The sequence below is a fragment of the Stegostoma tigrinum genome, chromosome 4 (assembly GCF_030684315.1).
Source record: "Stegostoma tigrinum isolate sSteTig4 chromosome 4, sSteTig4.hap1, whole genome shotgun sequence".
In the NCBI taxonomy this organism is placed as follows: Eukaryota; Metazoa; Chordata; class Chondrichthyes; order Orectolobiformes; family Stegostomatidae; genus Stegostoma; species Stegostoma tigrinum.
Genome location: NC_081357.1, coordinates 115,500,374 through 115,522,395, shown reverse-complemented (window position 1 = coordinate 115,522,395; position 22,022 = coordinate 115,500,374). Strand labels below are relative to the sequence as shown.

Sequence of the window (22,022 nt, the reverse complement as noted above, 5' to 3'; positions counted from 1 at the left end):
TTTTGAAAAGACAAGCCAGGGCATATACATTTGATGGTAAGGTCCTGGGGAGCATTGCTGGACAAAGAGACCTTGTAGGTTCATAATTCCTTGAAAGTGGCCTCACAGATAGATAGGACAGTGAAGAAAGCGTTTGAGATGCTTGTCTTTGTTAGTCAGTGCACTGACTACAGGAGTTGGGGGGGGTCATATTGCGGCTATACAGGACATTGATTTGGCTACTTTCGGAGTATTGTATGCAATTCTAGTCTCCGTCCTGTAGGGAAAGATTTTGTGAAACCACAAAAGGTTCAGAAAAGATTTCTCAGGATGTTGCTCTTGGGTTGGATGGTTTGAGCGATAGGGAGAGGCAGAATAGGCTGAGGCTATTTTACCTGGAGTGTTACAGGCTGAGGGTTGACCTTAGAGGTTTATAAAATCACAGATAGGACAAATGAGCAAGATCGTTTCCCCAGGGTGTGGTGGTTCAAAACTAGAGGGCATAGGTTTAAGTTGAGAGGGGAAAGATATAAGAAGGTACGTAAGAGGCAACTCTTTCAGAGAGGGTAGTGCTTGTACGGAATGAGCAGCTAGAGGTGGTGGTGGAGGCTGGTACTAGGCCTCTGACAGTGCCAGTCTGTTGACTGATTTTTCCAATCAGGACCAGTTGTGGGGGTCAGGAATGTTCAGCATGACTACAACTCTCCAATAGGCTCTGAGGCAGTTGGATACCCTGTATAGAAAGTCTTCAAGCTCTGAAAAGACAGTATTTCTATCATTGCAGAGAATAACAAAGAATGGAAGATACCTACTTATTCTCACTCACCATTTGCCCCTCAGTTGCTGCTACTAACCAGTGACTGATAGAGTGAACAATTAGTGTAGCAATTGCCCTATCTGTGCAGTCAAGTACTGAAACCACTTGGAAAGATCAGCAATCAGAAGGACTCAGAGAAGCAAAAAAAAAATTATTAAATCCTGTGGGCCAGTGTTAATGAACTATGTTCTCCTCACTGTTTTTCTCTACCCATAACATCAAAGTTTTTTTATTGTCCATATCTATCTGCATGTTGATAGAAGGTAAAGTTGCTGTGGTCTTACAAATGATAGGGTTGCTCTCTCATTACAGACAGATGACTGCTGATAGTTCAACCTGAGGGTCACCACGCCTCAGAGGTGAGGACAAGAGTCCTTCATGGTAACCTCAGCTAGTGTGGGAATTGAACCCAAGCTGCGAACATCACTCTGCCTCGCAAGCCAGCCATCCAGCCAACTGAGCTAACCAACTTGTATAGGTTTAAGAATAGATAGTTATAATTGATAATTCATATTTTGTTTGCCCACAGTTAGAACTGATTCCATTTTAATAAATAGTTACTTAAGTTCATTAACCTGGTCATTGTTTTCTGTTAACCAGTGTTCATCAAGCTACAAAACTGAGGACTTTTGAGTAATTTGATTAAATCCTTCACTTTCAGGATGGTCTGGGAGTAGTGAGGCTCAGGTAATGGAGCACTTCCCAAGTGGATTGTGACATCTTCAAGCTTTTAGAAAAAATAACACGTAGTGGAGATATCCATCCTGAACTTAATATCGCTGAGGGAGATAACAAGTAAGAGAAATATGAAAATTGACACTCAAACTCATATCATTGCTTAAAAATAAAAACCAAAATAACTGTAGAAGCTGGAAATCAGAAATAAAAACAGAAATTGCTAGAAAAGCTCAGCAGGTCCAGCAGCATCTGTGGAGAGAAATCGGAGTTAACTGTTTCAGGTCCAGAGATGCTTCCTCAGAACTGCTATTTATTATTTAACTGACCAGAAGTGAAAGCAGTTCTGACATTTTCCCTCTAGAACCACTTCATCTCTGATAATCTCCTTCCACTCCTGAGGAAGGTCACTGGGTTTAAAACGTTTACTCTGATTTCTCTCCACAAATGCTGCCAGGCCTGTTGAGTTTTTCCAGGAATTTTTGTTACTGTTTATAAATTTAGCCAGAACTGGCCTCCTGTGTGAAATAAGCCACTGTCAACTATGGCAGTTTTTTCTTAAATATTGTATTCCAAGGATTCAAAATATGCGTTTGTGATACATCATAATATATGCCTTACACAACACAGACCTATAGATGGCAGACATTATTTAATTGATCAGGAGAAATGAAAGCAAGATTGACTAGTTCCCTCTTGAACCACATCATCTCTGACAATCTCCTCCCTTCCAAATCATACATTTACCTGATATTTAACACTTTAATTAGCAGGCTCTCTCACAGAGGTATCAGTACATACAAAGTTGGCATTAAAAACAGTGTAGTGAAATAATCAACTGCTCTCCTGAGGCTGGTAATGGAGAGACACATTTCATACAAATTACTGCTTCTACACCTTATCCTGCTCCCCCATGCTGTGCCTGATGTCCAACACCTACCATCATACACCTGTTTCCCAATATTTCACATGTTTGTAACACCCACTTGTCTCTACAGATAATGCTCAACACCTTCACTCATGTGCTTGATGTGGCTGAGTCATCTTTCCACCCATCCTGTCTGTAGTCTCTCTCTCTTTCCTTGCCCTCCCACCAAACTGTGTATCGCAATGTCCTTTACCCACACATTTATCATATACCGATGGAATTTGCTAAACATTACTGGCCAGTAATTTAATCGCACAGTCTCAAGTCAAGCAGGGTAGAAAGAAGACCATTCAGCCTTGACACTCATTGCTTTGCTGCATTAACCCTATCACTTAATTGCACAGTAATCCTAATGCTTTTGTCTCTAGAGTTTTTGATTTAGAATGCAGGATGAGTCTCTGTCCATAGGATAGAGAGGTTGTGAAATTTACTAAATTTTACTAACTGGCCCATAGTTGTCAGGTTTTCCTCTCCCTCTTTCTTGAACAAACTGTTAGATTTTAAGAATCTAGGGAATTTTGGAAAGCAGAGCATCTACTAACTGCTCTGCTGCCTCAACTTTTCTTTTTTGATTTCCTAATCTGCCTTTAATTGAACTCTCTCAGGCTTCTGCTCATTTGAAGTCCTGTCCCCATCCCCAGTTGTACAATTCACCAAGACACTGATGATAGTTCAGGTTAAAACTAAAAGTTTATTTAAAGATCAGGGCGCTTTTCCAGGGGCTTGGCAACATTTTTCTCCATTACTGATGTGGATGTATTGGCTGCCACTGTAATTTCTTTCTGTTTCAAGCTCGGAGGGATTCATGTGAGCCATAAGATGATGCTATTTTATCACTGCCTTGCATTTATGCAAAATGATCTCAATGTTACCATTTATATGCTGCAGTCAAATGATCCCAACCACTGTCCTGTTAGGCTATAAAATTTAAACTTTACTAATTTTTCCTTGAAATACACAACTTGTAACTGTTGAACAAGTCAACCTGGTTGCTGCTGCACCCATTTCTTTGGTCTTAGCTTCCAATTTTTTTGTTTCTCCTTTCCTAAAAGGTAGCAATCTTTTTGTTTTTTTTAAAAAAGATCAGCCAGGGCTTAGTTTGAGTCAGAAGTTATAGGTTCAGGCTTCAGTCTTAGACTCAAACACAAACATCTAAGTTGACATTCCACTGCTGGATTAAAGATATACCACACTGTCAAGAGCTGCCATTCATTTTCCAGATGAAACATGGAATTATAGCCTTCTGCCCTCGCAAGTCTATGTAAAAGATCCCATTACAGTACTCTGAAGGAGGGCAGGAGAGAGTTACAACTGGTGTCCTGGCCAATATTTATCCCTGAATCAAAATCTGAGGAAGAGGTTATCTGTCATTATTACATTGTTGTTTGTGGGCTTCTGCTGTGCAAGTTGGCTGCTGCTTTTCCTACATTACAATGATCACACCAGTACTTCATTAGACATAAAGCGCACAGAGACATCCAGTGACTGTGAAAACTGTTGGAATATTGTTGCAAGACATCTTCATCCAGTGTATTCTGCAAAACTAGTAATGTTTGGTGGATGAAGTAATGCCTGCACTAAATGTATGATTCTTGAATGTGAATGCAAGATGATACTCCCTTCCCACACCCCAGAGCAACTGTCAAGTACAGCACCAGCTCAACTCATGTGGTGATCGGCAAATGCACGCAAGCCAAATATGTGACCTGTAACCTTTGACAATGGCAACTTTTGCTGAGACTGTTCTTATCCTTTACAATGCAACTATATCTTGGTGATTACAGTGAACAAAATTAAACACAGTATGAGGTTTTATCAATGCACTCTAAGACATCAGGTTGGCCTGTGTAGACTTGTATTCTAGTGTCTGATTATAAATTTCATTTCCTACCAATATTATAAAATGATTCAATGCGCTACCTGGAAATTGAAAGTGACATGACAGCTATTTAAAAACCCAAAGAACTGTGGATGCTGTAAATCAGGAACAGAAACAGAAGTTACTGGAAAAGCTCAGCAGGTCTGGCAGCATCTGTGAAGAAAAAAAATCAGAACTGACGTTTCGGGTCTGGTGACCCTTCCTCAGGGAGCAGCCAGCAGACCTCAAACATTTACTCTAATTTCTTTTTTTCACAGATGCTGCCAGACCTGCTGAGCTTTTCCAGTAACTTCTGTTTTTGTTGTGTCAGCTATTTAAACTTTTTGAATGGTTATAGTCAAGTTATATCGTGTGAGCTTATTCACCTGTGAAGAGCTTAATGGAGATTTCCCGACGTTCTCTTCAAAGACAATGTTGATTCAGTGCGATTACAAGATGAAACAGGTAACTTTCCCGAACACCTGTCCAGTAATGAATCCCTATCTTACCAGGTTAGAAATTAAATTGCCGGGTCAAATATCCAACAAAGATTTCCTACAGAACTTCATATTTTGAAAATTTACTACGACAAGAAAGGATGAAAGTTACTATTGACTGTGCTTTAATCACACTTTCAAGCAGTGCATTCCAAATCATAACAGTTTGCTGTGTAAATAATGTTTCTCTATTTCACCTCTGGTTCTTTTGCCATATTCACTGGTCACATTTGTTTTACTAATAGAACCACAAAGTGTCAGAGCAAAAGTAGGCTATTCAGCCCATCAAGTCTGCTCCACCATTTAATGAAACCATGTCCGATCTAATAATCCTCAACTCCACTTTCCTGCCTTTTCTCCATAATCTAGATTCTCTTACTGATCAAAATTGATCCATCCCAGATTTAAATATACTTAACAGCCCAGTTTCTTCAGCCCTCTGTGGTAAAGAATTCAACAGATGACAGCCCTCAAAGAAGAAATTCCTCCTCATCTTAATTTAGCGTATTAAATGAGTGACGCCTTATTCTGAGATTTTGACCTCTGGTTGTAGACTTTCCCCAGAAGGGAAAACATGCTTTCTTCAACTACCTTGTGAAGTCCCCGAAAAATCTTTCTTCAGACTATCCCTAAAAGTCTTGTATATTTCAATATGGTCATCTCTCATTCTTAACTCCAATGAGTACATGTCCAACCTACTCAACCTCACCTCCTAAAACAGTCCCTTCATACATGGGATCAGCCTAGTGCACCTTCTCTGGAGTGACTCTCACACAAATATAGCTTAGATAAGGTGGCCAAAAGTGTTCACAGTTTTCTGGGTACGGTCTCTGTTACCCTTGTCTGGCCCTCCCCACCGCTGCACCTTGTATGTTCCCCATGTCACTAGCCTCACCCAATCCCCCATTTACCTGCCCCTCTCCACTCCCTCTCTCCTGCACCAGCTCCCACACTCTCACACCCATACCTCCCCTAGACGCTCAGCCGTACCATTCCCACTCGTCCCTCTACACACCTTGCCCACATGTGTGACTACACACACACACACCTCTGCTCTCTCTCCTGCTTTCCCCTTTACCCACACCATCTCCTCCACCCTCTTCAACGTGATCTTGGTATTCACAATAAACATTGTCACTGTTCTTTGTCTCTTAATTTTACTGACGAAAATTTTACCAATATATTTCAAAACTATTGTAGTTTCATCTAGATACCTTTACAAATTCTCTATCAAGGTTGCCTGTAAATTGTACGTGTAATTATACCACAAGTTATTGTCTTCAGTAACTTGATCAGTCCTTAAATGAGGGAACATAAAATATAATCTTAATGAAATAGTACTCACCTCAATAACATTGTGGCAGGACTTGCAGAAGAATTTGCCTTCATCTGAAATTGCCCAGTTAATCACAGCACATCGTTCACATGCCTCTCTGAAATCTCTCTGAAAAGACAAATGTAGATTTCAACAAATCCTTTCCTAAAGAAACTGATGCATGAATGAGATGATACAATGTCATTTTGGCAAGGGGATAAAGAAACCAAAATGAAGGAATCGTAACTTTTATTCCACACCTCACATACAGATTAAAATGTAATTTCACAGTGATAGCAGTAATTACAATCAAAATGCCAGGAATGTTTGTGTACATGACAAGCTCCCAATATGGGAATGCCTTCATTTGCTAAACCAAACAAGTTTAGCCTAGTCATGTCCAGCTTGTACAAAATGCCCATGGCATGGACACTCTGAGGAGTAGGACTTCTTTAACACAGATGGCTGTGGAGGCTGAGCCATTAAGCACATGTTCAGGGGCTGAGATAGACAGATTTCTCATCAGTAAGGGAATATAAGCTCAGAAAACAGGAAGGTAGGCCAATCAGTGTTTCAAGCCTGCTCTGTTCATTCAACATTATCATGGTTGATCACTCACCTCACTACACTGTGTCTGCTTTCTCCCCTTACTGTTTGATCCCTTTAGCCATAACAACTTTCTCCAATTCCTTTTTGAAAACATGCAACATTTTGGCCTCAATCAAAAGTTATGAGTAAAAGCCAGGAAGTTCAGGATTATCAAATCAGTCATGATTTCACTAAAAGTGGAACAGACCTGTTGGACTGAATGGTCTATTACTACTAGATATTATGCCTTACTGTAATCGCAGTTAGATTACCACCTCAATTCCATTTTTGCTGTTAGGACTGAAGTCCGCTATTTCAGCTGAGAATTCTGATCCCACCTCATCCTGAAATAGGAGATCTAACACTTCCGCAGGATAGTCAATTGGAGGGGATGGGGCAAAAGGGAGAAGAATTCAGAGTCCCCTTTTGCAGCAAGCAGCGTGCAGTATTCAGAGATTTAAAGGCAGACGGTTACTTTGACATGTGCAGCGCAAGTGCAAGTATGTCGGTGAGTATGGGAATGGCGTGGCAGTTGGCCAGTTTCCTAGATAAATGATGGAGTGGGTTAGGGTAGATGGTGGGGAAATGTCGAGGTATACACAGAGGATGGGGAATATGGAGGACGGCAAGAAGGTAGGGGCTGGCAAGGGCGAGGGAGTGTAAAAGCCAACTGTTTAGCTTGGCGAGGATGTCATATCTCCGAGGGATTAAGTCGGGGAAGACTGTCAGACCCACCATGACGCTCAGGCCAGTAAAGGGGGTGTGGAGGGGGGACTGAGAGAGCTTCAGGCCGAGACGGTCCACCCAAACCAATGAGTCATTTATATTAACAGAAGTGTGGCGACAGATCACCTCCTTGCTGACAGATTTAAAGTTCTACAGTAACACCGTTCAAATGAGGGTGAGGCCCTTAGCGGCATCACAGGTGAAGGGCGGCCTGCTCCACGCCCTCTGCCCGCTCCACTCACCGTGTCCTCCTCATCCATTTCCCCAAACCCCGAGCACTCCTCCCACCCCCCAAAGCAGTTCCAACCGGACCACCTCCCCCCCCCCCACAGCGCACTTCCGGTCCGCCGCTCTAACCTGTCCGTATCCGGCGGAACGTGACCGCCTGCTCCTTGAAGTTCACCGAATAGGCAGGAAACCCTGCGCGAAGTTTAATACATTTCACTTTTAATGCATCAACACACGCGCTCTGTCCGTGAATGGGTTTGTGCCTTTTAAGAGGCTGTGTCGGACACGTAAATATGACCCAGTTTATTTTTAAACTTAACTTTTCAGTCAGCAGTTTGAATATTTGGCCTGTGGAAGGTTTTAATTTCGTCGAAATGGAACGACGCAAGATTGGGTAGGGTTCGTTGGAAACTGAAACCTAGTGCGTGAATAATCATTAGATGAAAATCAATCAGGGAAAAGAGGCGTGGAAGGACAGTAATCGTGTGATTCAATGTCTAGACAACAAGGAGGTGATTTAAAACTCGGAGAATGGCACCGTCTGAAGTCTCTGCCGAAGTACAATGGTGGTGCGTTCAGTGTCAGACCCTCTCGTTGCCTCAAATGTACGTAGTGTCCTGCATAAATAAGAAATGTCTTTGGTTTTTGCAACCGCAGGGAATGTCAGATTACAGCTTTTCTTGACGTGCGAACACTGTACAGAACTGCTTTAGTATCTGTGTACGTACTTTTTTTTTAAATGAGTAAGATATTTTCACAATAAAAAAAATACTCCGAAGAACAATGCGCAATGCAAAGTGAACACAATGAGGCCTCACAACTCACGGATCATACCACGTCGGAACAATGTAATCAATTCAACTCAGCACGTTTTCCAGCAAAATTTGCATGGGGAGGGCGTGGGATGGCATAACAACTGATCAGATGTAAATAGAATGAAGTCAACCTTTAAACTGAAAAATGGGCTCAGATGTTTGTACAACATTTAATTGTTTGGACATGATAGACCTGGAATAGTGTTTAAAACAGCTTCATAACAGAAGTGAAAAAAATTCAAAAACAAGTAGTGGAGTGTCCCTTATATAAAAGTCCGTTATGAAGTTACGTGCACACCAGTGGTCCTCTAGTGAGGATACCTACATCTGTTTTTAAAAAACTTACTGCACCAGGTCAATCCAACCTCCACCCCTAACTTATACTATCATCCATATGGCTATCTAATAGCTGCTTAAATGTCCCGAATGTGGCTGAATCCACTACCCTCTCTGGCAATGCATTCCACGCCCTGTCCACTCTCTGAGTAAAGAACCCACCTCTGACGTCTCCTCTATATCTATATCCACTCACTTTAAAATTATGCCCCCTCGTAATAGCTATCTCCACCCCTGGAAAAAGTCTCTGGCTGTCCACTCTATCTGTACCTCTGATCATTTTGTACACCTCCATCAAGTCACCTCTCATCCTTCTAAAGAGAAAAGCCCTAGCTCTCTCAACCTTTCCTCGTAAGACCTTCCTTCTATTCCAGGCAACAGCCTGGTAAATCTCCTCTGCACCTTTTCCAACACTTCCGCATCTTTCCTGTGATGAGGCGACCAGGACTGGACACAATACTCCAGATGTGGCCGAACCAGGGTTTTGTATAGCTGGAGCATAACTTCATGGTTCTTGAACTCAATCCCTCTATTAATGAAAACTAACACACCATACACCTCCTTAACAACTCTACCCATTTTTCAGGGAACTGTGGACATGAACCACAAGATCCCTGTGCTCCTCCACACTACCAAGAATCTTTCAGTTAACCCTGTATTCCACTTTCAAATTTGTCCTTCCAAAATGAATCACATTACACTTTTCAGGGTTAAACTCCACCTGCCATTTCTCAGCAGAACTCTGCATCCTACCAATATCCCTTTGTAACCTAGAACAGCCTTCCACACTATCCACAACTCCACCCCACCTTCGTATCGTCCGCGAACTGACTAATCCACCCTTCCACTCAGTCATCCAAATTATTTATAAAAATCAGAAATAGATGAGGACTGAGAACAGATCCTTGTGGTACACCACTCATAACTGAGCACCATGTTGAATAATTTCCATCCTCTACCACCCTTTGCCTTTTAAGGGTCAGCCAATTCCGAATCCAATCTGTCACATTTCCCCCATCCCATGCCTCCTTACTTTTTGCATGAGCCTACCATGGGGAACCTTATGAAATGCCTTACTTAAATCCATGTATACCACATCCACATGTTTGGTCACCTCTGCAAAGAATTCAATAAGGTTTGTGAGGCATGATCCACCCCTCACAAATATTCTTATTTCTACAACAATTTTGATTAGATCAACACTCTTTTTCTGCCTAGTTGCTGCCTGAGTTGCTGAACTTTTCGAGCATATTTTGATCTTATTTCAAATTTCCAGCATTAATAGTATTTTGATTTTGTATTTCTGTTTGTAATGTTACAGTAAAGTCAGAATAAAACTTGAGTCCATCTGTATCCCATTATTACTTTTTATTCACTTTATCTCTCATTTATAAAAAGCTTACAATTTTCTGGTGCCATTCACAGTTTAGTGTTGAGGGAACATTGTTAACCTGTACAATTTAGTCCCATTTTCCTTCAGTTTTGCACATGTTCTCTCAGTGAAAAGGAAGAGAGCATTGTTCAGATATGGCTGAAACTGCCTTAAGATAATATTGTTATATGTTTTGAGAGTGTGTTCTTTTGTTTGTCTGAGCATTGGATGTTCATGTCTGCACTCTTTCAGGATGCTGTTTTTATAAGGTTGCTATTATTCTTAGTGCCTTTGATCCCCAGTTCATTCTTATCCTGGCGTAAACTTTGTTAGCCTCTTCAGAATTGTATCTTGATTAGTATCCATTCACCACCTTCAACATTCACTCCCTTCACCACAATGGCAGCAGTGGGTATCATCTATGAGATACAATTGCATAACTCACCAAGACTTACCAACCTGTGACCCCTGTGATCGAGAAGGACAAGAGCTTGGTTGGGAACACCATCACCTGCAAGTTTCCCTCTAAGCTATGCGTTATTCTGACTTCAAAGTTGCTGAATCAAAATCTTGGAACTCCTTTCCAAATAGTACTGTGTTAAATTCTCTGTTAAAACCCTTTTCCTTATGTTGGTAGTCCAGAATTTCTGTTGCCCGTCTTTGATTTCATCTGGAACATTACTTGACTTTGTTCATCATCATCCTTGATCTCTCGAATCTCTACTTTTCCAAATGCTGTCCCTTTGTTGGGAACTTTTCCTTGGTGGAACTTTTTCCTCTTTCCATAGTGATATAGGTGCTACTGATCTGTGCTATGTCTCAAACTATGTTCACAATGTCAGCAATCAGCTGGGTCATTGTCATGCTTATGACATTGCCTTGAACTGCACTTTGAACATAATATGGTCAGTAATCAGAGATAATGGGAACTGCAGATGCTGGAGATTCCAAGATAATAAAATGTGAGGCTGGATGAACACAGCAGGTCAAGCAGCATCTCAGGAGCACAAAAGCTGACGTTTCGGGCCTAGACCCTTCATCAGAGAGGGCGATGGGGGGAGGGAACTGGAATAAATAGGGAGAGAGGGGGAGGCGGACCGAAGATGGAGAGTAAAGAAGACAGGTGGAGAGAGTGTAGGTGGGGAGGTAGGGAGGGGATAGGTCAGTCCAGGGAAGACGGACAGTTCAAGGAGGTGGGATGAGGTTAGTAGGTAGCGGGGAGTGCGGCTTGGGGTGGGAGGAAGGGATGGGTGAGAGGAAGAACCGGTTAGGGAGGCAGAGACAGGTTGGACTGGTTTTGGGATGCAGTGGGTAGAGGGGAAGAGCTGGGCTGGTTGTGTGGTGCAGTGGGGGGAGGGGATGAACTGGGCTGGTTTAGGGATGCAGTAGGGGAAGGGAAGATTTTGAAACTGGTGAAGTCCACATTGATACCATATGGCTGCAGGGTTCCCAGGCGGAATATGAGTTGCTGTTCCTGCAACCTTCGGGTGGCATCATTGTGGCAGTGCAGGAGGCCCATGATGGACATGTCATCAAGAGAATGGGAGGGGGAGTGGAAATGGTTTGCGACTGGGAGGTGCAGTTGTTTGTTGCGAGGTGAGCGGAGGACTCCTCCCACTTCCTACAGACTAAGGGGGTGGCCATGGGCACACGCATGGGCCCCAGCTATGCCTGCCTCTTTGTAGGTTACGTGGAACAGTCCCTCTTCCGCACCTACACAGGCCAAACCCCACCTCTTCCTCCGGTACATTGATGACTGTATCGGCGCCGCCTCTTGCTCCCCAGAGGAGCTCGAACAGTTCATCCACTTCACCAACACCTTCCACCCCAACCTTCAGTTCACCTGGGCCATCTCCAGCACATCCCTCACCTTCCTGGACCTCTCAGTCTCCATCTCAGGCAACCAGCTTGTAACTGATGTCCATTTCAAGCCCACCGACTCCCACAGCTACCTAGAATACACCTCCTCCCACCCACCCTCCTGCAAAAATTCCATCCCCTATTCCCAATTCCTCCGCCGCATCTGCTCCCACGATAAGACATTCCACTCCCGCACATTCCAGATGTCCAAGTTCTTTAAGGACCGCAACTTTCCCCCCACGGTGATCGAGAACGCCCTTGACCGCGTCTCCCGCATTTCCCGCGACACATCCCTCACACCCCGTCCCCGCCACAACCGCCCCAAGAGGATTCCCCTCGTTCTCACACACCACCCTACCAACCTCCGGATACAACGCATTATCCTCCGACACTTCCGCCATTTACAATCCGACCCCACCACCCAAGACATTTTTCCATCCCCTCCCCTGTCTGCTTTCCGGAGAGACCACTCTCTCCGTGACTCCCTTGTTCGCTCCACACTGCCCTCCAACCCCACCACACCCGGCACCTTCCCCTGCAACCGCAGGAAATGCTACACTTGTCCCCACACCTCCTCCCTCACCCCCATCCCAGGCCCCAAGATGACATTCCACATCAAGCAGAGGTTCACCTGCACATCTGCCAATGTGGTATACTGCATCCACTGTACCCGGTGCGGCTTCCTCTACACTGGGGAAACCAAGCGGAGGCTTGGGGACCGCTTTGCAGAACACCTCCGCTCAGTTCGCAACAAACAACTGCACCTCCCAGTCGCAAACCATTTCCACTCCCCCTCCCATTCTCTTGATGACATGTCCATCATGGGCCTCCTGCACTGCCACAATGATGCCACCCGAAGGTTGCAGGAACAGCAACTCATATTCCGCCTGGGAACCCTGCAGCCATATGGTATCAATGTGGACTTCACCAGTTTCAAAATCTTCCCTTCCCCTACTGCATCCCTAAACCAGCCCAGTTCCACCCCTCCCCCCACTGCACCACACAACCAGCCCAGCTCTTCCCCCCCACCCACTGCATCCCAAAACCAGTCCAACCTGTCTCTGCCTCCCTAACCGGTTCTTCCTCTCACCCATCCCTTCCTCCCACCCCAAGCCGCACCCCCCGCTACCTACTAACCTCATCCCACCTCCTTGACCTGTCCGTCTTCCCTGGACTGACCTATCCCCTCCCTACCTCCCCACCTACACTCTCTCCACCTATCTTCTTTACTCTCCATCTTCGGTCCGCCTCCCCCTCTCTCCCTATTTATTCCAGTTCCCTCTCCCCATCCCCCTCTCTGATGAAGGGTCTAGGCCCAAAACGTCAGCTTTTGTGCTCCTGAGATGCTGCTTGACCTGCTGTGTTCATCCAGCCTCACATTTTATTATCTTTATATGGTCAGTAATGTTGTGTCCTGTGCTGTTGACATTTTGGCACGTTTTCAAGGGGTAACAGCATCATCCTGGGTCATACACGTCCGACCAAATTGGAACAAACCTTGGAGTTGGTACTAGTGACCACTCAAATGTAAACTTCACCTTGGGTTGGAAGTCAGTTGCTCCACTTGAACCTCTCTTTTGGCTGAAGAAAATTGGGCAATTTTTAATCCTGGACTCCCACAACAATACAATCTATTATTTGCTCTTCTTTTAAGCCCTGTTTTTCAACAACAGCTGGTTGGTCTGTTAAAAAAGTTTCAATCAGTTTCCCTTGACACGGCTGGGGTACTATTGCTCAGTTGGCTGGATGGCTGCTTTGCAAGATGCCAGCAGTGTGGGTTCAATTCCTGCATTGGCTGAGGTTACCATGAAGGACACTCTTTCTCTCCACCTTCCCTTGCCTCACCTGTGGTGGCCCTCAGGTTAAACCACCACCAGCCATCTCTCTCTAATGAAAGAGAAGCCCTGCAACCTGAAAAGACTGTGGCGAGTTTACCTTTACATATTGCTGTTGGTTCAATCTTGTTGAATGATCAGATTCATCTTTGGAAGACAATAGGTGTTCAACACTTCTTTTAAGCCTTCAAATAAACGGGACCATTCTTTTATCCTCTGCACACAGAAATGGATGGATCTGAATCTTTTATTTCTTTCAATCTGACCCTGATGTGGTTCTGTATCTGTAGAACTGCCAGCATGCAGCCCCCTGTCCGCTTTGTGGCCCTTCAGCATTTTCAAACTGCTGTGGTAATGGCAATGCCAATCAATTACTGCACTGAATTACCTGGATAAGCACTTTGACATCTTTCCCTACTTTGTTTACTTGAAGCTGTCCAATTAACTTATACTAATTAATTTATCGAGTCATAGTTATACAGCACAGAAACAGACCCTTTAGACCATTTAGATATCCTAAATTAATTGAGTCCCATTTGGCCCACATTCCCCTAAACCCCTCCTATTCATGTATCTATCCAGAGGCTCCAGGGAAAATAGCCCCAGCCTGTTTAGTCTCTCCCGTTCGCTCAAATCCACCTTGTATTTTGTCTACGACCTGATTCATACATTCCCTGGCCTCCAACCTGGCACCTTTGCATCAACTCTTAAAAAAGGACCACCCTTGGAAATGCTCACAAAGCCAAGCCATGTCTTTCAGGGAAGTGAAGAAACAGCAATCATCCTCGAAGCTATGATCTCAAGCAACAGGTGAGCTACTATGCATTACATGCTGCTGATTTCAGAGGCAGAGTTGGAGGAACCTGACCCAGTACTAAAAGGTCCCAGGAGGAGTTACAAAAAGAAAGAACTAGCCTATATCCTCGGACTCTGAGGGGGAGGGATGTTGTGATTGTAATGAGGTCAGCCAGGTGGACCCCATAGGATGAGTTCTCTGATTGGGGCTGTTAATCACGTCCAATCAGGGAGCTCTGACAGATGTAATGAGGAATGTAAGAGGATCTGTTCACTAAGAGCTGGCTCTGAAGCAGCTGGATCAGTGTCAAGGACTCGCCATGTGTAAATAAAGGGAGACTGGCCTCTGTGCACATAGAGTGAAGATGCTTAAGGGTCAGATACTGTTCAAAGATAGTTTGTAACATGTCGTCAGTGCAGGCAAATTGAACTTAAGCATCACAATGATTTTGAAGTTAACAGCAATAATGGTACAACAAGCCAACGCTTGCTGAAGGGGAATGACTGTTCATGCCATTTCCAAAGGTCCTGTGTGAGCCACACACATCACTTCATCATCTATAATGTAAGTGTAACCATGATGTGTTATGAATGCAGTGAGAAATCAAACATTTGATTTGATTTTGGGTTAGAGAGCCAGTTGAAGCATTGTAGACATCTGTTCTTGATGAAATTTGGTAATTACTCAGCCAGTGCACCACCTTTGTCAAGTTGATGTACATGCGGAGCCTAAATTTGGGTGGAAGGTGAAGATGTGCGCCTCACTAACAGGATACAGCATGTCACACCGTATGGAGAATCATGCTTGGCCCTCATTGGCAGAGTATGCCACCAATGACTGTTCTAAGACCTTCTTTCATTCCTCTGGTTCCATTTTATGTCAGTTTCCCCCAAAGGCCGTTGGCCCCGCTACAGGTGGGATGTTGGTCACTGTGGCCACTGAAGAAGTGAAAATAGATATAGGAGTACTAGGGCTAACAGTAAGCCTAGGAGCACAAGAATTACCAATCCCAGCTCAGGGAGATGTCCCTGCAGTAGGGCCCCTCAGGATGCAAAATATGCACACGAGGTGCAGTGTTTTCCAATCCTAACTCCATTTCCTAAGGATGAGCAAGGCACAGTGCTGACACAGGCTCCATTTCTCCTGGGACACTGTGACAGGTGCTACAGTGGCACCTAAGGGCTCCAGGAGTGGGAGGCTATCCTCTCCAAGTGGCTGTGAAGGTGAAAGCTTTGAACTACTATGCAACTGACCCCTTCCATAGAGCAACGTATGGTATCTCTGAGCACTGCAGGCTCAAGTGCATCAGGACAGTGCTACATTGATCCCAGATGATGAACAAACTGAGATGTTGATCTCTAGCTTCAGATGGTTATATTCTGCTCTCTAACCAAAGGGTTAGGGAAGTCATTACTCCTGTCTTCCTCCATTTCTCTAGTTCATCTTCCATCTGAGGATCCCTTCCTGACAAAGACCATACCTGCTCAGGACTATCATTTGATGGGAACTGCTGTCTGTCTTCAAGCACCCATTCATATACTTTATTTCTAGGACTTGGTAGTTTACCATACATCGATCATTTGTTTACTCCTTCCTCAAAAATGAATGCAGGACAACTACCCAAAATGTACTCTATCCATCTCTTTATACTGAGGTCACTTTTAGTTTTTTTTTGGCTGAGGACTGTTTTCTTGATCTTGCAAATAAAATGAAGCAAGACACTGTCTTACTGACTTAAGAATGTCATCAAAATACCTTAACTTTTATAGAACTGTTTGTGTGTCTTTCCAGAGAAGAAACAAAATTCTGTTGAGATTCCATGAGGTGTTAATATTTATTCTATAAAGTGTCATTTAATAAGGATTCATTTTTGCAATTCTGCCCCCAACTTTGAGTTGGAGGTATCCTTCCTGACTTTTCACAACTAACGTTTAGCTGATTTCCTTAATTTCTAGATTATATTTTGCAGACAACATATGAAAACAACCAGAATTATCTGATCCCTGTCAAGTTGGATTATTCTTTTACAGGAGAACTGATCATTTCTAGGCTATTAGTACAGAGATGCATTCATTTAAAAGAAAAGGTCGTGCATGGTCTTGCATAAGATTTTCCAGTGCTACCTTCATATGTAACCATCTTCTGGCTAATTATGATGAAGTATCGTTTCTCCTCAGCCTTCAATTGTCCCACTCAAAAAATTCCTTTTGCTTTATTTTTACTCCTGCACCCCATTATCAATTTAGCTGTCTTAAAGTCACTTGTCTGCAGACCAAACGACCATAAAATGGAGGAGCAGAAGTAGGTTGTTCGGCCCATCGAGTCTGCTGTGCCGTTCAATGAGACCCTGGCTAGTCTGAAAATCCTCAATTGCACTTTCCTACCACTTCGCATAACTTTTGATTCTCATACTATTTTAAAAACTGATCTATCTCAGCCTTGAATATACATAATTACTCAATCTCTACAACCTTCTGTGATAAAGAATTTCACGGATTGATTGTTGTCTGAGGAAAAAAAATTGCACCTCATTTTTGTTCTAATTGGGTGATCCTTTGTTCTGAGGTTATGCCTTCTGATCCTAGTATTGCCTACATGGAGGAACAACCTCTCCATATCTACCCTGTCATGCAACCTAAAAGTCATATATGTTTGATCTCCCATTCTTCTTAACTTCAATGGGTACAAGCCCAATCTACTCAACCTCTTCTCATAAGACATTCCTTCCATACCCAAAATCAATCTATTGAACCTTCTCTAGACTGCTTCCAATTCCGCTATATCTTTCCTGAAAATCTCTAGCAGGTCAACAAGGGACCACCTTAAGGCCGTATAGAAATGGGCAATGGCTGTCCCAAGAAAGAATTTTCAAAAACACTTGCGTCTAAGAAAGCACCAAAGCTGTAAGCCATAGAAATATAGAAAATAGGAGCAAGAGTAGGCCATTCAGCCTTTTGAGTCAGCTCTGGCATTCAGTATGATCGTGGCTGATCATCCAACTCCATAACCTGTTCCCGCTTTGTCCCCATATCCTTTGATCCTTTAAACCCTAAGAGCTATTTCCAATATCTTGAAAATATTCACTGTTTTGATTTCAACTGCTTTCTGTGGTAACCAATTCCATAGCTAAAGAAATTTCTCCTCACCTCAGCCCTAAATGACCTACTCCATGTCCTTAACCTGTGACACCTGGTTCTAGACTCTCTGATCATTGGAAACATCCTTCCTGTTTTTACCTTAACCAGTCCTGTCAGAGTTTTGCAGTTTTCTATGAGATTCCCTCGTCATTCTTCTAAATTTCGGTGAATATAGTGCTAACCGGTCCAGCCACTCTTCATTCATCAGTCCTGCTATCCCAGAATCAATCTGGGAAAACTTTTGTCACACTCCCTCCATGGCAAGCGAAGGAGACCAAAACTCAGCACAACAGGTGTGGTCTCACCAGGGCCCTGTACAATTGCAGCAAGACATCTGCTCCTGTACACGAATCCTCTCACTATGAAGGCCAACATACGATTTACCTTCTTCACCGACTGCTGCACCCAGTGGTTACTTTCAGTAACTGGATTACAAGGGCACCCGGATCTCATTGCAGCCCCACCTTTCCCAATCTATCGCCAGTCGGATCATAATCTGCTTTCCTGGTTTTGCTACCAAAGTAGATAACCCAAGATTTATCCACATTTTACTTCATCTGATATGCGCTGCCCGCTCAAATCACACTGAAGCATCTCTGCATCCTCTTCACAGTTCACCCTCCCACCCAGCTTTGTGTTTTCTGCACACTTAGGGATATTACATTTAGTTTTCTATTCTAAATCATTAATATAGCCAGGATACAAACCAAAATTTAGGACAGGGCCACTGCCGCGACATTTCATTCCTCCACCTTCCAAGTTTCATACAATAATTTATTGCACTCGCTGTCTGTGGTACTGACATAATTCTAAGACAAGTCCTTGGAATGTAATTGCACAAATCTTTGAAAGTTCCAGAATGGTGAGAAGACTGCTAAGAAAATGTATAGTATTCTTGAGAACTGCCAATGCTGGAGCCTGAGATAACAAGATGTGGAGCTGGAAGAACACAGCAGGCCAGGCAGCCTTAGAGGAGCAGGAAAGTTGACATTTTGGGTCAGGACCCGAAATGTCAGCTTTCCTCCTCCTCTGATGCTGCCTGGCCTGCTGTGTTCATCCAGCTCCCCACCTTGTTATCTATATATAATATTCTAGGCTTTATTAACAAGTGAGTAGAATACAAAAGCAAAGAGGCTTTGCTAAACTTATATAGATGCCCGTTATTGTGTTCACTTACGTAAGAGCATTTTTGGAAGGATATCAAAGCCTTTGAAAGGAAGCGAAAGAGGCATATGCCACTGTGTCAGCTTCGGCTCCGTTGATGGTGCACTTAGGTCTGAATCACAATGTTCCAGATTCAAGTTCCACTCAGCTTTTGAGCACAAAAGCCATGGCTCACTGCAGCACTGGTGGAGCTGCCTTTTCAGTGACACATTAAACCAAGATTCCATCTGCATGCTGTGATGGATATCAAAGTTCCCTTGGCACTTTTGAAGAAGAACAGGGAAGTCATTCCTGGTATCTCAGCCAATATTTATGACTCAGTCAACAGAACAAAGACATCAGATTATCTGGTCATTATCACATTGCTGATTGTGGGAGTTGCTGAGCGTATGTTGGCTGTTGGGTTTCATACATTACTATGTAGGAGTAACATACTGCAAATGCTGGAATCTGTTGCAAATCAGCTTGCTTGCTTTCCACCGGTACTGTGTGACCCACTGTGATGTGCAGCGATTTTTTTTCTTTGCTTTCATACATTACTACTGTGACCAGGTTTTAAACACGTACTTCTTGACTGTATAGTGCTCTGAGGTGTTTGTGCACTATTTAAATGCAAATGTTTTTCAGAGATGAGCAACTTCAGAGATGATGATTAGAGAGCAGAGAAGCTGGGACTGCTCTGTTTGTGAAAATTTTCTGCTTAGAAAATTAAGCAGGTATTGATGGTGATATTCAAAATGGGGAAAGGTTTTGATGGGTAAGTAAAGAGAAACTATTTGCAACATATGTCAGGTTTGTAACCAGCAGACCCAAACTTATGATGATTGGTAAAAGAACCAGAAGTTATATGAGAAAGTATTTTACATAGTGAGTCATGATTTGGAATACAGTGCCTGAAAAGGAGGTGGAATACAAATTGGAATCAAATTTCAAAGAGAATTAGATAAACACTTGGAAAGAGCCTTGTAGTGGAACTAATAGAATAGCTCCACCAAGGATCCGGCACGGTTCTGAAAGCTTCCTTCTCTGTTGAATCATTGTATCATGGAATCACATAGGTGTTCCACCACAGGAAGCAGTCATTTGGCCCAGTGAGCAATTTACTTTGTGCCATCAGCCCCCAACCCACTTCTTGTGAATCTGTACTTCCTTCAGATAACAATCCAGCTCACTTTTGAATTCCTCGATTGAATCTGCCTCCACCACCCTTTCTGGCAATGCTTTCCAGAATCATTTGCCTTGCAAATAAGTTTTTCTTCATGACACTATTGCTTCTTCTGATAATTATCTTAAATTTATGCCTTTGTTTTCTTCACCCTTCCACAAATGGGAACTGTCTCCCCATATCAGACACCCTCCCGCCCCACGCTGCTGAATATGTTAAATCAGATCTCTTCTCAGCTTAGATAACAAAGTGTGGATAATAAAATGTGAGGCTGGATGAACACAGCAGGCCCAGCAGCATCTCAGGAGCACAAAAGCTGACGTTTCGGGCCGAGACCCTTCATCAGAGAGGGGGATTGGGTGAGGGTTCTGGAATAAATACGGAGAGAGGGGGAGGTGGACCGAAGATGGAGAGAAAAGAAGATAGGTGGATAGAGTGTAGGTGGGGAGGTAGGGAGGGGATAGGTCAGTCCCGGGAAGACGGACAGGTCAAGGAGGTGGGATGAGGTTAGTAGGTAGATGGGGGTGCGGCTTGGGGTGGGAGGAAGGGATGGGTGATAGGAAGAACCGGTTAGGGAGGCAGAGACAGGTTGGACTGGTTTTGGGATGCAGTGGGTGGAGGGGAAGAGCTGGGCTGGTTGTGTGGTGCAGTGGGGGGAGGGGACGAACTGGGCTGGTTTAGGGGTGCGGTGGGGGAAGGGGAGATTTTGAAGCTGGTGAAGTCCACATTGATACCATTAGGCTGCAGGGTTCCCAAGTGGAATATGAGTTGCTGTTCCTGCAACCTTCGGGTGGCATCGTTGTGGCACTGCAGGAGGCCCATGATGGACATGTCATCTAAAGAATGGGAGGGGGAGTTGAAATGGTTGGCGACTGGGAGGTTTGTTGCGAACTGAGCGGAGGTGTTCTGCAAAGCGGTCCCCAAGCCTCCGCTTGGTTTCCCCAATGTAGAGGAAGCCACACCGGGTACAGTGGATGCAGTATACCACATTGGCAGATGTGCAGGTGAACCTCTGCTTAATGTGGAATGTCATCTTGGGGCCTGGGATGGGGGTGAGGGAGGAGGTGTGGGGGCAAGTGTAGCATTTCCTGCGGTTGCAGGGGAAGGTGCCGGGTGTGGTGGGGTTGGAGGGCAGTGTGGAGCGAACAAGGGAGTCACGGAGAGAGTGGTCTCTCCGGAAAGCAGACAGGGGTGGGGATGGAAAAATGTCTTGGGTGGTAGGGTCGGATTGTAGATGGCGGAAGTGTCGGAGGAAGATGCGTTGTATCCGGAGGTTGGTGGGGTGGTGTGTGAGAACGAGGGGGATCCTCTTTGGGCGGTTGTGGTGGGGGCGGGGTGTGAGGGATGTGTTGCGGGAAACGCGGGAGACGCGGTCAAGGGCATTCTCGATCACTGTGGGGGGAAAGTTGCGGTCCTTGAAGAACTTGTCCCAAACCCCACCTCTTCCTCCGTTACATTGACGACTGTATCGGCGCCGCCTCTTGCTCCCCAGCAGTTTGTAGAAGTTGAACAATTCCAAAGAAGAAATGTATTTGATTCAAAACATTAACTGTTTCTCCGTCCACAGCTGCTGCCACATCTGATGAGCTTCTCCAGCACTCTGATTTAATTTTAGATCTCCAGCATCTATGGTACTTTGCTTTTGGTTAATTGAACATAACCTCTTTGCTCTTATACCACATACCCCTATTAATAAAACCTAGGAAATTGTATACTTAACAGCGTCTCAATATGTTCTGTCACCTTTAATGAATGATACACAGCCAGACCATCTGCTGCTTCATCTACTTAGAATTGTACCTTTTATTCATGATTGTCTTTCTGCGACCTTCCAACCAAAACAAATCACTTCACACTTCTATCCTTCCATTCCTTTCCCCTCATGACTTTATCTGACTGCAATTTGATAAGTTTGTTGCCTGTAACAAAAT

At 44.0% G+C, this 22,022-nt stretch overlaps 1 protein-coding gene and 1 long non-coding RNA gene across 6 annotated transcripts in view; one reads left to right on the top strand and one right to left on the bottom strand.

Annotated features, from left to right (window-relative positions):
- taf1b (TATA box binding protein (Tbp)-associated factor, RNA polymerase I, B) overlaps nucleotides 1-7,914 on the bottom strand; it is a 78,849-nt gene extending 70,935 nt beyond the window's left edge. Inside the window, exons 1-2 of one of the 5 annotated variants that reach the window (XM_048531127.2) lie at nucleotides 7,741-7,914; nucleotides 6,100-6,198 (exon numbers count right to left, since the gene is read on the bottom strand). Coding sequence is in view for 3 of the 5 variants with exons in the window: in XM_059645616.1 (XP_059501599.1) it covers nucleotides 6,100-6,198; nucleotides 6,689-6,772 (183 nt within the window). In the remaining 2 variants the exon portion in view is untranslated. Of the gene's footprint in view, nucleotides 1-6,099; nucleotides 6,199-6,688; nucleotides 6,791-7,625; nucleotides 7,685-7,740 lie in introns of those variants that run through there. The other 4 variants (XM_048531125.2, XM_059645616.1, XM_059645614.1 and 1 more) reach the window with 4 other exon arrangements.
- The window catches only part of LOC125452557 (uncharacterized), a 40,323-nt gene continuing 25,408 nt past the window's right edge, over nucleotides 7,108-22,022 (top strand). The window contains exon 1 of the long non-coding RNA XR_007247572.1: nucleotides 7,108-7,165. This is a non-coding gene — a long non-coding RNA (uncharacterized LOC125452557). The remainder of the gene's footprint in view (nucleotides 7,166-22,022) is intronic.